The sequence below is a fragment of the Gekko japonicus genome, unplaced genomic scaffold, assembly GCF_001447785.1.
Source record: "Gekko japonicus isolate JY-2015 unplaced genomic scaffold, Gekko_japonicus_V1.1 scaffold1136, whole genome shotgun sequence".
In the NCBI taxonomy this organism is placed as follows: domain Eukaryota; kingdom Metazoa; phylum Chordata; class Lepidosauria; order Squamata; family Gekkonidae; genus Gekko; species Gekko japonicus.
This window is the reverse complement of record NW_015174306.1, coordinates 57,256-72,141: the sequence shown is the minus strand read 5'-3', so window position 1 is coordinate 72,141 and position 14,886 is coordinate 57,256. Positions and strand designations below refer to the sequence as shown.

The following is a 14,886-nucleotide window of genomic DNA, read 5'->3' as shown; positions in this document are numbered from 1 at the left end:
AATAATGGTTTTCCAATGGAGCCCATGCAAGTCAGTTGGCATTCCTGGCTCCCATGATTTCCAATAGGTCTTCCAGCGTCTCCCATTGTTTCCAATGGGCAATCCTGTCCTTTTTAGTAGATCCCATCAGATTCGACTGGCTTTCGAGCAAGGGAATCTTTACCTTTACCAGCAGTTTGGATTTTAGGTTCGAATAACAAGATAAAAGTGAATCCTTGAATATGAGGCATACTTCTTCATCCAGGGTTTTCCGAAAAAGGAGGGGGGAACTGATTGTACCATAACATGAATTTGTATCATCCAACAAAATCTTTTCTAAATAATCACACCGGCTACTATTAGGTAGTACCTTCATTTCTTCTCACCCACAACGCTTAATACTGGCGATCTTCATCCCAAAGCTCCTTGCTAAACACTCCGCTTCTTTACCAGCCTCTTCCCCCCCCCCCCCCCCCCGAAAGATGACATAACCCACTTTACGACTAGCTTTTTTAAAATCGCTTTGCGCCCCGCCCATAAACTCACATCCGGGGACATGCTGTTGCTAGGCTACATCCCCACCGCGTCTTCTGCAGCCTCAGAGACGCGGTTGCTTTAAGGGCGAGTCGAGCGCCTATTGTATGGATGTCCGAGCTTGAATTTGAGCAGCTGGGTCGGAGGTTCTCCCCCCCCCCCCCCCCCCCCCCCCTTCCCTCCGCGAGCAACTTCTCGGTTTGGGTGAAGGGGGATGAAGTTTGGGCTGACCTCACATGAACGGAAATTGATTCCTTTTCCTTTCTGAAGGGCAGGGATCGGGGCTTGACTGAGGCGGTCTGGAGCGCGGGGGTTTTGACAGGGCCTGGGAAGCTGGCGAAGTGAAAAGCGGCTACGGCTCTTGTTCCGCAGGCACGGATGGCGTCAGTACTGGTACGAGTACGGCCACTGCTAGAGTGGTGGTACGGCGAGGCAGTAGAGGCGGGCGGAGAAGGAGGAGGGCTGGCCGCCCGCCCGCCAGGCCTCCCCTTCGTTGTTTGTTGTCCATTTCCACAGGCTCCCAGCTAACACGGGCATTGTCAGTTGGACTGGCACGTTTATTGTGGCAAAACGACGCAAGAGCCTTTGTGGCATTTTGACGACTAACGTTTTATTCTAGCATAAACGTTCATAGACTTGAGGCCACTTTTGCAGCGACAGATCCATAAAGTGCTATTCAGTCAGCAAGTCGTGCCTGCATCTGTGTGTATCTCACCCTACTGGCCAAGGGTACGACTTCATCTAGAGACGTGGGATCAGGGTAGCCAAAACGTATGCCCCCATACACTTGTCACTTTTAAAGGTGGTGTGAGCTGTTCAATGAAGAGATGTCTCCTAAGAGAGGACTCAGATCTGTTAATCTGATGCTTCCCTCCCCCTCCACCACTATCTTGCACTGCAGTCTTAATCTACATAATGACTAGGGCAGCATTTTCCCATCCTTTTTAATGCTGTAAAGGTCATAATGGTGAGGAAAAATAACAAATCATTGTTCAAGATTGAGTGTATTTTGGCCATTATAAACATGCTCATTTTGAAGTAAGGGGCTACTTCGCATCACTGGTTTGAATGTGGCTAGTTTATTTTGCCCAAATTGCATTGCTTGCATGACGAAAGTGTCATCTGGATTGTTAATTGTGAACACAAGGGTTTTTGCACACAACCATTCAACTTGTACCCAGAAGGTTGTAGTGGAAAAGTTGCTACAAATTACAAATGATCCAAGCAAGCTGTGCATGGTGCTATCCAATGCTCCATCTAAGCTGTGGACTCTTGTGAGCAAAAATTCTACTTTGTGAGCTATTGACATTAAAGTTGTGAGTGAGCAATGTGGCTACTGCATAAATTAGTTTGCTCTGGAGCCATCCTTCCTGATCAAAGACAAAAATGTATGAGCTGGAGGCTAAAAAACTGAGCTAGCTCCCAGTAACTCAGCTTAGAGGGAACACTGATGCTATCTGTGCTAGGAAAAAGACAGGCCAATGAATCCACCAAGTTCTGTTGATTTATATCGATGGTGGTGAACCTTGTCTGCAAATGCAACCCTCTCTGCCCTGTTGCCTTCGGATACCATAGTTTTACTTTTCTTGGTCTGGGGAGTGTACAAGTATGCACTAGAGAGACTGGCAGATGTTCAGGCTTTGCTGTGGCAAGGTTGTGAGTCTCCCTGATCATGTCCAGAAATATCATGAACTCACACCGTGGCACCCACGCCACAGTGCTTAGCCATTATTTAAATGGAAGCTTTAATACTGTAGCTTTAGTGCTGAATAGTTTTAAGTCAGGTACTACACCTCAAGTGAATTCCAAAACAAGCTGCAAGTTTTACCTCAAATTTACAAAGGAAAGGTTCAGTAGATTAGTAATTTACCAACTAAGTTATAATAGACAGGATTGTTCCACGGTGGCACTGCCACCTTAAAGAATTAATAAGATTTATTGTGGAATTTTATATATTGAAGCAACTTATTGTTTCAGTAAACTATGTGCCTATTTTAAATTAAATGCTGGGTTTTCTTTTTTTAGGAGGATCCTATTTTGATCCGTCAGTTTAAAGGCCACAAAGATGCAGTAACCTGTGTTGCCTTCAGTCCAAATACTAAAGTACTAGGTAAGTTTGTTGCTGAAGCTCATATGAACAAAGGATTCATAGAGTCTCTTGTTGGAATTTCCATTGACAGACCTATTCTGTGTCAAAGTAAAAAAAATGTTTCCTAATGAAAACTCCTTGCTCTGGAGTCTTTTGAATTCTTTGTCCCATGGTGGAATAAGTATTAGGAAAAATCCAGTGTAGTTGGTCTGTGATAACAAGTGGGGCTGCTTCTTCCATGGGTAGACCCCCGAGCCCTGGAATGATAGAAGACGCTTCTGGCTTTAAGATGAGAAGAATTGAAATATACCTTTAATATGTAAAATGTCTTTTGTAACTCTCTTCTGATTTGCCAGTTAGAAGAAGTACAGCTTGCTTCCCATACAGACTCAGTGTTAAAAATTCCCAGTTACTCAAAACATGGTGTGTCTGTTTCCTTATCTGTGATGAGAAAGATGTTCAACCAAAGCTGTTGACATAGCCTAGAATGTATACCTTTGTGTGATGATATAGCTATCTGTAAAGTTAACTCCGAAGTAAACTTTGGTCTCCGTAGGAAGTGTTAGTATGGATGTTACTGCTTTGCTTATATTATTTCACTGACACATACATTGAACGCGGTTTCAGAGGGTAGCCATGTTGGTCTGCAGCAGAACAGCCAGATTCAAGTCAAGTAGCACCTTAGAGAGCAACAAGATTTTCAGAGTTGTGTGTGGGGGGGTGTTTGTATTTGTGTGTGTTTGTGCGGAAGCCTGGAAGTCATGGTGACTTCTGGTGACCCTTAGGGGCCAGGACATTTCAGAGAGGTGGCTTGATATTACCTGCCATTGTACCCAGCCGTGGTATTGCTTGGAGGTCGCCCTTCCAAGTACTTGCCAGGGTCAGCCTTGCTTAGCTTTCAGGATCTGATTCAGGATATCTTTAAGGTGCTATTGGATTCAAATCTGGCTGTTATACATTGTACAAACACACTCAGCGGAACTTATGTGAAGCTGCCATATACTGAATCTTAGACCATTCATCTATCAAGGTCAGTATTCCACAGCAGCTCTCCATGGTTTTGGGTGGCAGTCTTTCACATCACCTGCTACCTGTTCCTTGACTGAAATGCCAGGGATTAAACCCAGGACTTTCTGCATGACAAGCAGATGCAGACCGCTGAGCCACAGCCTCTCTGGGACATTATTGCTGCCTGTCAATTTATTGTATTGATTCTTCCCATCTTCATATTTTTATGACTGGCATAAAACTGTTATAAGGCTGAGTTCATTGTTTGGTGAAACAGCTGTGTTCCAAGAGTAATTTGACTGCTTGGGTGGCCCTTGCAGATACCTGTCTGGGTACATCTAGGGATACTGATTGTCACAGGACAAAAAGAAAACTAAATACATAGTGTTATGCTAGATCTGGATCCTAGGGACCTTTTCCCCTTAGCCTCTTCTGTCTCCAGCAAGAGAAATTAATGTTATCTTTTCCTCTGTTAGTTCTAACTGTAACAACCAAACATTTCTTTGGTTTACTGCACAGTTTCATCCATCTCTTGCTATAATTTTTGGCAAGTATTAAAATGGCATGCAAAATTCTACTTAATCTTATTCTAACCCTATAAATTATATGTAGCAAAACACCACTTCTAATTTTTTGTTTAAAACTTCATGTAGAGATCACTCTAAAAATTCAGATTTCTGTTCCAAAATTTTATGGAATGGCTTTCTAGTTTAGGAACCCAAGAGAAAATAATAGGGATGGGAATAATGCTTCCTAATGGTCATATTAAATGTTCCTTTTATAATCAAACCTCTTAATTTCTAAAAACTCTAGAGATATTATTTCTTTTTCTGGCAGAGGCTTGGGTCTGATAAAATTAGTTAAGACTAGGGAAGCTTGGTCATCTCCTTAGCTATCTCTGGTGTTTTTATGTGTTTCAGGGGGATTGACAGTTACTTATTCCACCACCACCCCCATCCCAGATTCATCACAGGCCACCATCCCCCCCCCCATGGCTTCAGTCTGTGCAAATTGATATTTCTATTAGATTCAGCATTTTATTTCTACAATAACTCATGAATTGGAAGTAAAATAATCAAGACGTATCATATATAGAATAAAAACTTAGTCTGTTTTATAATCTGTGTGGATGTAGTGGTCCTGCTATGTTGCTTTTATAGTCAGTAGCTTTATAACTATTTCTTGCCAGCCACATCTTCTTTGGACAGGTTTCTTATGATATGGAATCTAAGGCCAAATTCCAAAGCTTTCAGATTTGTGGGTCACATGGAAGGGGTGACCAGTGTAGAGTTTTCACCAGATGGACAGCTGCTAGCATCTGCCTCTCAAGACAGGACAGCCAGACTTTGGATTCCTTGTATGTAAGTATTAATGAGAAAAAGTTTTCCATTTCATTTGCTTTTACATCAGTCACTGTATTAAAAGAGCCTGAGATTTAGGGCTTATCTTTGGTATTTTCAGGTAGAAGATATTAATGAAAGGTACTAATTAGCATTCTTCTGCATTTACCTGAGGTGAATGGCTGCAATGTCCGATTTCACAGTGCTTGTCACGGATGTATCATTAGATTAAATGGAGGAGAAGAGAATGATGTAAGCTGCTTTGGGGAGGAAGGTGGGGTATAAATAAGCAAATAAAATAAAAAATGAATAAAATAAAACTGTGAATCAGATCTTTGTCTTAAGGTTCAGAGAGATGAGACGTGGGAAATCCATGACATTATTATTAAAAGTAGCCTTGAAAGACTTGCAAGCCCCATTCCCTTGGGTCCTAGGAGCTCAGCAAAGCTCCATAGCCATCCTAGTTCTCCACCAAGCAATGCTACCCCTTTCCCTTAGTCCTGGGGAAATCAGCTTCTCTCTAGGTAGTAACCACTCCTGCTGTATCTCCTGCTGTATCAGCATTGCGGTTTAAAGGCTCTGCCTGATTGTCACATCTCCTGCTTTGGCCATACCAGTTAATGCAGGAACAATCTATTTCACTTTCCTACACTAGAGACAGAAGTATTTCCTTTTGTCCAGCCTGAATCTGCTGCCCATGAGCTTTATTGATGTCCTCAAATTCTACTATTTTGGGATAGCTAGAATTGAGTCCAGTAGCACCTTAGAGACCAACAAGATTTTCTGGGCATAAGCTTTTGAGAGTCAAAGCTCCCATTGGGCTGGTAGCTTATATGAAAGCTTATACCCAGAATAAAACTTTGTTGGTTTTAAAGATGCCACTGAACTCAGACTTTGTTATCTATAGTTAGGGTTACCATTCCCCAGGTGGGGCGGGGGATCCCCTGCTTTCACGGGCTCCTGCCAACCAGTGGGAAGAAGTTCCCCCACACCCCCAAGCAGCGATGGCATGCAGGATGCGCTGATGTCACCTGGAAGTGATGTAGGCATGTTGGTGACGTGGGGGTGATGCTCTGGTTTTGGGGTAAAACTCTGTGGTTTCAGGGCAGTTCTACAATAGCATTTTTCCCAAAAACCAGAGCGTTGCCCCCAACGTCACCGGCATGCTTATGTCGCTTCCTGTTGATGTATGCACATCGTTTGATGTTCCCACCCACTCCTGGAATGCCCCCCAATCTCCCTGCTGGCACAACAATTGGACCTGGCAACCTTATCTCCAATTTAATAGGTTTATCATTCATGCTTGGATGACTTTTCTTCTGTACTTTACTGGAAGGAGAAAAATAATCATCAACAATAACCATTAAAATTGTTTTATTTAACTAAAACAATAGCATAATATGGCATATGGATTCTTGTATTTGCTTAAACATCCATGAGGTTACACACACAAAGAACTTAAGACTTCTGGAATGTTCTGCTAAAAAAAGTGTTCATTTGTGCTGCTTGCCCCATCTCCTCACACCCAGACCTGTTCCACCCCAATCTTCTCTTCATCGAACTTATTGATATTTAGCACTTGTGGTAATAGGTTGTTTCTGTCTACATAGATTTGCATAGGAACATTAGAATTGAGGTCTCTAGAGCCAGTTTGGTGTAGTGTTTAAGAGCAGCAGACTCTAATCTGGAGATCTGGGTTTGATTCCCCACTCCTCTACATGCAGCCAGCTGGGTGACCTTGGGTCAGTAACAGTTCTCAGAGATGTCCTCTCAAGAGCAGTTCTCTCAGCCCCACCTACCTCACAGGGTGTCTGTTGTGAGGAGAGGAAGGAAAGGAGATTGTAAGCTGCTCTGAGACTCTGAGTGAAGGGCGAGTATAAATCCAACTCTTCTTCTCTCTCAGGTCTAGATGTTTATTTTAAAACATTTTTGCTGTTTAGAAGAGGCATGTTACAATTGTGAGCACTTTATGTGTATTATCGGAGATATCCCTGTGTGGCATAAAGCCTGCTTGGTCTTGTGCAATATAATGGGTTAGCCACCTATTGTGTTGTATGGCTTATTCTTCTTGTCAGGTATTGACCATTACTATTCACTGGTTCTGTTGTGTAATATCAAATTAAGTGTATGTTCTATTTTGAGTGTTGTATAATTTTGATAAGTATTACTGCAGTATATTTATAACAATGTTTGTTGAAATGCAATAAAATATTAAATAAAAAAATAAAAGTAATGTTATCTCTATAGACACAGATTCACAGTTGTAAGAACTGCAAAACCAAACATCTGTGATGGTATCTGCTAGGCAGAAACCATCACTCAAAATAATCTTACAGAAACTTCTGGGAGAGTGAGACATTGGGGCCCTAATGCATGAATTAATGGAATTCGTTTACAAAAAATTTTAAATGTTGCCTGAATATACAGTCTCTTACTGTATAATTAAAATTTAATATTTCATGATGAAAAACATTTGGGCTATAAAGTATCTTTAATAGAAAGTAATCTTTAAATAGATTCTTCCTCAAAAAGCATTTTATTGAACAAAATCCAATTTAAATTTTTTAAATCCATTTTTTTTTATTTAAAAAGAAAATTATTGATTTTTATCCACCCTGGGTGTGCTAATCTGATTGGGCCCTTAACCATATTGTAATTGAGATTTGCTCTTTTGTGCAAAGCTATCATGTTAAAGAAAGAGACATGCTAACCTGGATTCAGGTGGACAGCCATGTTGGTCTGAAGCAGCAGAGCAAAGACGGAGTCCAGTGGCATGCTTAAGGCCAACAAAGTTTAATTCAAGGTGCAAGCTTTCATGTGCAAGCACACTTCTTCAGATACCACCTAGCAGGTCTCCTTTTGAAAATACAAATCATCTTCAAACTGCAAGTTGAAGGAAAAGTGAATTGAACTGTGAACTTTTAATTTCTTTTGCTATGTTATTGTGGGGCTAATATAGCTGCAATTTTAATTTTTTTACAGTCATGGCGAATCCACACCATTAAAAGGCCATACTGCATCAGTCCGCAGTGTGAACTTCTCACATGACAGCCAATACCTAGTTACTGCATCCAATGACAGATTGGTAAAAGTGTGGAGTATATATAGTCAGAGTGTTTTGTTTACCTTCTCTCAGCACACTCACTGGGTGCGCTGTGCAAAGTGAGTGTCTATATTTCTTATTTTTCCAGTCTGAAAAGTCAAAGTTTCCACTGTTGTCCTAGCAGATTTTTTTCCTTTTTCTAAGACCTGCTGCACTCCTTGTCCTTCTAGTGGAAATATGTTAAACTAGCAGTAAAGCCTATTGTAAAAGCAATACAACGAGCTCTAGAAAGATGTAATGTGTAACGAATGCATCGACTGGAAGCAGGTTAAGTACATATTAGCAGTATCTCTCCTTATATATAACTGAGTAGTGGGGTGGCATTTTCTGAACATTCTCCACTTCAGCCACTTGTTCCTGTACTCCTGCAGGGTTGCCACTTTCTGGAAAGTCAGGGAAATGAAAATTGGTCAGGGAAAGTCAGGGAAATTGGTCTGAAGTCAGGGAAAGTCAAGGAAATTGTGATTAAAATATATTCAAGCAGTGGATTTTTGACCTGCTGCTGCATTTTATTGAACAATCTGTTCTTGTGGCAACTCGAATAGAGAAGTAGCAGAATACAAGTAGAACTCAATGATGCCCTTTCCCAACCATTTTAGATAGAATGTTTATATAATTTTTAGTGTACCTTTAAAACAATAACAAAAATGTTACGTCATTTGTTAGCATTCAGAGTTTACTTGAATTGAAATTTGTATCTTGGTGTAATTTTTGGTGCAGTTGCAAAACATATGTTGCTGCAGTTAATGTTGAAAGAAGCTAATATTGAATCTCTTTGACAAATATTTTTGCAGTTGAGACTTGTGTAGTTGTAGAGTGGAACCTTACCTTGCATTAATGCAATACGACCAGTGTTCCCTCTAAGCTGAGTTAGTGTGAGCTAGCTCACAGTTTTTTTAGCTTCGAGCTCACACATTCTTGTCTTAGCTCAGTAAGGATGGCTCCGGAGGAAACTAATTTATGCAGTAGCCAAATCGTTCGCTCACAACTTTCATACTAGTAACTCATGGAGTAGAAGTTTTGCTCACAAGACTCCACAGCTTAGAGGGAGCATTGACCTATTCATTTTTTAACTTGTGGTTATATTTGAATGGTGGTCAGGGAAATTGACAAATGTTGGTCTGGGAAAGTCAGGGAAATGAAAAATAACATTTTATTGGCAACCCTGTCCTGTTTGTGCATGCCTACGTGTCTATGACTGTGTCTGTATTTCTGCTTTGCGACATGCCTCGGGTTTTTGGCTTCCTGTTTTCTGTGTGTCTGGTCCCATCCTCTGCTTGTTTGTATATCCACTGGCTTTTTTGTGATAACTTGGGCTTGTCCCTCCTGCCCCCCCGCCTCCACCACGCTAACAGCTGTTTACTTGGTAGGGTTTTTTTTCCCGTTCTGGAAAGTGTTGCCTCAGCAAACTTGGCTTGGAGGCTAAAGACAGCGGGTTTTGTCCCCTGAGGGAATCAGTCGTTGTCTGGCGAGGAGAGTGAAGACAGTAGCTGTGTCCACCAGAGTGAAGCAACCGTCTTCTGAGGAAAGTTTTGGCAGGCACCGCCTCTGTGAGCGGGATTCAGGCAGCACAGCCAGTGGATAGGGACAGTTTCTGAGTGACACATCATGGGGCCAACTGATTTAGAGGTGTGTGGAATGTTCAGAAAGTGCCACCCCACTACTCAATTATATATAAGGAGAGATGTGTGGAGTATCCCTAAGCAGACAGTGGGTAAACATGGTAGAAAAGTGTATAAGGTAGAGAAAGCGAAGCTTGAGTGCTATATACCATAACTGAATTATGTTTATACTTGATTCCAAAACATTTCTCTACAATGATTTGTGGAACTTACTATCTAGTAAGCATGCTTAGTAGTATAGGCTGCCAGCCTACTCATTAACATTATCGAATTTATTTAAACTGATTTAACAAGGCACGTACTGCTTTGGTTTCTGAATTTATTAGGCTAAATAGACTTGCCTTTGCTGGCTGCTGCTGAATTGTAACAAGCGGCCTGAACTGCTGATGGTTGCTGCGAGGTCTGGCCTCAATGAGTCCACTCTGTCCCCTCCTCCTTTCTTTTACTGACAGAAACTAAGGTTGACAATATTGTTGTAGTTGCCTAGCAGCCCCCACAATGGCTACTGCAAAGGGCATTCATTTCTTAAATGTACATGTGCTGCTGCTATTATTTGAGGAAGGTAACCTTCCATTTTTTATTTTGGATTTTTCTGAAAACCTGGGACTTTCCTCAAGTATGTAGAAAGAGCTGTCTTGTCTGTTCATGGCCCCAGTCTCTGGATTTAAACATCACAGTTGGGGCCATGTTGAGAAGTAGATATATTGATGATGAACTTCTAAAAAGCTGAGCTTTCCACTTTTGACTAGCCAGCATCATGAGCAGAATCCTTAACTCTTGTGTGAGTGTGATGCCTACATATTTCATGATGCTTGATTATTCTCATGGTGTCATTCACATGTCATTTTCCTCACTAAAACAAATGTTAATGCCATGTTTGGTTGCACGTGTGAAGATGAACTGTGTTTATAATTTAATTCAACTGTTAAGTGGATAGTCTAATAGGTAGTTCATGACAGGTCTTCTGAATACAGCACTCAAATGGTCAACTGCCTGTAAATCCAGCCCAAGTTTCTACATTGTGTGGTGATGCAGTTCTTGGTACTTCTCTCCATACATTTGGGTCTGATTCTAACAATGTTCCTGGTACAGAGTGGAACGTTTTATTTCAGCAGACTTTAACAGTGCAGAGTTATACCTAAGTCCATTGAAGTCAATGGGCTCAGAAGGGTGTAACTTTGCATAGGATTACACTGTCAGTGCTCAAGACAGGTGTGAAGTCCTATTTTTATTTTCCATTTCATACATTTTCATTTTTGTATGTCACAGTGATTGGATGTTAAAAATTGGACAAGGTAGACATTTTTCTGCTTTAATAAAGACCGTTAGTGCTGTATTCAAACACTGAACAATCTCTGAATTTATAAGCTACTTACTCTATATTTCCTTTCTAGATACTCACGTGATGGAAGATTAATAGTATCTTGCAGTGAAGATAAAACTGTTAAAGTCTGGGATGTAAGAAACAGAATATGTGTTGATAACATCATAGACAGTGATGGGTAAGCTCCTTTCAAATGTGAAAATGCAGAAGGTTTTAACTGATGACTTCAGTTCTTCTTTAATTCCAATTGCTCTATGAGCAGGTTGTTATAAGAAACATCTAAGGGTGTTATGATTAATTAAGGAGTGATCTGACTAGTACTACTCTGAATAAAAATAAATTCATTTCTAATAGTTTAATTTTTTGGATGTTAGACTTCAGTTGTACCTTTCTTCTGACTTGGCACTATTCATTTTCTCCATCTTCTTGTAAAATATTCCACAACTGGAATGTGTACCTTGGACAGTTCTGTCTATAGCAATTTCAGGCTATCCACAGCTGTATATGTGGCTATATCCTGTTAGTGGTGGTTTATATTCCCTTAAATTGTGGATTTGTTGTTTCATTCCTTCTCCTCCATGGTAAAGGTAAAAAGCCTTAGGGCGATTTCTCACTAGAGCTGCCTCACAGCACAGCACCGTTTGCCCCAACACAAATATGTCAATTTCACACCCGAGGCTGCGGGGCTGCATTTGACTCGGGGCTTCGCCCGATTTCCTCCGCAGTTTCATGATGCTCAAAAACCAGGATCACGAAACTGCGGAGGAAATCGGGCGAAGCCCCGAGTCAAAATGCAGCCCCGCAGCCTCGGGTGTGAAATTGACATGTTTGTGTCGAGGCAAATGGCGCTGTGCTGCGAGGCAGCTCTAGTGAGAAATCGCCCTTAGTCTCAAGACTGGTTCACATAAAGGAAAGAGACATATGGTTCTTTGTGCAATTAGCAATTCAATTAGTTACTTCCTCTTTAGCTTAGCAAAACAGACTTTGCTGTTCTAAACTCTCAAATGATGAGGGATGGAGAAATCTAATTAGTAATTGTGACTGAGTGTAAGTGAAGCAGAATGTAATTATATCTGATATTTCTGTGCTATAAGAATGAAATCTTAAGACAAACTGGGACTTGTTAATTCAAGTGCTTGCCACTGCTCCTAAAAAATGACAAAGTTATTTCTGTTGTTTTCTTGTAGATTTGCAAACTATGTAGATTTCAGTCCTGATGGTACATGCATAGCTTGTGCAGGTTCTGATCACACAGTGAAGATATGGGACCTTCGAACAAACAAGTTATTGCAGAAACATCAAGGTAACTGTTCATGCAGCTCAAGATTACAAAACCTCTTTGTAAATTCTTTACGAGCTGATGAGATATAAGGCTAAAACTGTGAGATGCTCCCTTTTCAGATCTTCCTTTTGCCAGGAATTCAGAAGGTAGCTTTGTGTGTGTGTCTGTATGTGCATGTTATGTGCCATCAAGTTGCATGTGACTTATGGCGACCTTATGAATTAATGACCTTCAAATGTCCTGTCATTAACAGCCTTGCTCAGGTCTTGCAAACTGAAGGCTGTGACTTCCCTTATTGAGTCATTCCATCTCATATTGGGTCTTCCTATTTTCCTGCTTCCTTCAGCTTTTCCTACTGTTATTGTCTTTTCCAGCAAGTCTTATCTTCTCATGGTATGGCCAAAGTACAATAGACTCAGTTTAATCATTTTAGGGTCTTGGGAAAATTCAAGTTCGGTTTGATCTAGAACCCACTTTTTAGTCTTTTGGGCAATCTACGTTATCTGTAAAACTCTCTTCCAGTTTTCTTCCTGTCAGTGTCCTTTGTTGTCCAACATTCACATCCACACATAGTAGAAGAAGAGTTTGTTTTTATATCCCACTTTTCTTTACCTTTTAAGGAGTCTCAAAAGTGGCTTACAATCTCCTTCCCTTCCTCACCCCACAACAGGCATCTTGTGAGAGTAGCTGGGGCTGAGAGAGTTCTGAGAGAACTGTGGCTGGCCCAAGGTCACCCAGGCAGGCTTCATGTGGAGGACTGGGGAATCAAACCCAGTTCTCCAGATTAGAGTCTGCCGCTCTTAGCCACTGCACCACGCTGGCTACAAGGAATACCACCGGATGAGTTTTCCTGACCTTGGTCTCCAGCAACACTTCCTTATACTTAAGCACTTTTTCTAGTTCGTTCTTGGCTGCCCTTCTAAGTCTTAATCTCCTACTGATTTCTTGATTGCTTTATCCTTTCAAGGAAGATAGTTTCAGGAGGGTAGCCATGTTGGTCTACAGCAGAAGAGCTAGATTCAAGTCCAAGAGCACCTTAGTGACCAACAACATTATCAGGGTATGAGCGTTCAAGAGCCAGTGCTTCCTTCATCTGGTATTGTACAACGGATTTTTCTTACAACACATTTGGCTCCTTACGATCTTTGTTCACGTGCATTAACTTTTCCATATCGAACCACCTTGAGGCTTGCCTTCTCTTTCTCATGTTTCCTCTTTCTGGAACAGCTCTCTTTTCTTTCAGTTCAGAAGCTTCTACTCACCAGTCCCCATTTCCACAAGAAATCCTGGTACAGGTTAACCTGTGTCATCCAAATACGACACAGAGCAAGTAAACTCTCATCCTAAGGAGTGGGAGTTTCTGTATCCATGTGTTCTGCCAAGGTCACATCAAATATTATATAGAGAATTTTGCATGCAAATATGAGTTCTAACAAAGTGAGTGGATGTGCAAATCCAGTTTGTGAGCTGTCATCTTGGCAAAAATAGGAAAGAAAATTCTGGATTGGGCAAAATGTGAACATGTAGCCTCTTGTTTTGTTCTAAATTTAAGCCTGAATAAGAACATATGGTTTGAAAACTTGCTTCATTATTTTAAAAGATCGGGGCAACTGTGTGCAATCCTACACATAGTCCTATTGTAGGTTGGAGGCTGAACTCATGTTATTGTATTTAAACTGAGTGTTCAGGAGTCTGAGACACTTCTTTAGGGAATAAGTGTGGGGTGTTTTTTTTTGAAACAGTAGAGTTTTTTGCCCTATGATGCTGTAACTTAATGAAGAATTACACCATTAGGTGAGCAGGAAAGCAATGATTTCAACCTGCCACAGATAAAGGGTAACATAATAGATATCCACAAAGAAAGTGGCATTCTCCTGACCAGAGTGTGATACCAAAAGGTATTTAAAAAGGACTTAGTGGCAGCCTAAGGATAACAGAGAGTGCCTGTGGTCCAAAATGACTAGAGACCAGGAAAGTAGAAAATTACTAAGACAAGGGAAAAGCTGACCGCAGAAAAGCTGTTCCTTATAAAATGGCTCCATTTAAGATGCAAATATTCTGACTGTGGAGGGTGTATGTTCTGTTTTTGCATCAAATTCTAATTTTTAAAAATTTTCCTATCAGTCCACAGAGCTGCCATTAATTACACAGCTTTCCATCCTTCTGGTAACTATCTCATCACAGCCTCTACTGATGGTACCGTTAAGATCATAGATCTTTTAGGAGGAAGACTCTTGTACACACTTCATGGACATGAGGTAGCATGCTGTTAGTTCTCATATCCTGTTCTTTGGCCTTGCTGTTAAGGGCCACCATGCATTATTATTTTCCTACACTGAGATAATGTCTGGGTGGGAAAATACATTTTTTTCTTAGTTTGATGACTCGTGTGTGTGTGTGTATTCGAAGTGCATCAGATGGGCACCTTATACATGCAGCATTTGTCTAGTCTGTGAACCGTCTTGCTGCAGAGGAAGCTGATGAGGGCAGGGGCATGGATGCCTCAGAACCCCACAGCCACGTACGATATTAATACAGTCATTGTGTTCCAGAATCTATGGACACTACATGGTACCTGTTCATCTGAAACCATTCATTTTTTACA

The 14,886-nt window shown here is 41.1% G+C and overlaps 1 protein-coding gene across 1 annotated transcript in view; it reads left to right on the top strand.

Moving 5' to 3' along the window:
- The first annotated feature begins 788 nt into the window (after positions 1-788).
- Positions 789-14,886, top strand: part of POC1B (POC1 centriolar protein B) — a 42,615-nt gene continuing 28,517 nt past the window's right edge. The window contains exons 1-7 of the mRNA XM_015424128.1: positions 789-906; positions 2,539-2,623; positions 4,800-4,971; positions 7,933-8,112; positions 11,070-11,177; positions 12,187-12,302; positions 14,406-14,539. Coding sequence (XP_015279614.1) covers positions 892-906; positions 2,539-2,623; positions 4,800-4,971; positions 7,933-8,112; positions 11,070-11,177; positions 12,187-12,302; positions 14,406-14,539 — 810 coding nt within the window. The 5' untranslated portion in view covers positions 789-891. The remainder of the gene's footprint in view (positions 907-2,538; positions 2,624-4,799; positions 4,972-7,932; positions 8,113-11,069; positions 11,178-12,186; positions 12,303-14,405; positions 14,540-14,886) is intronic.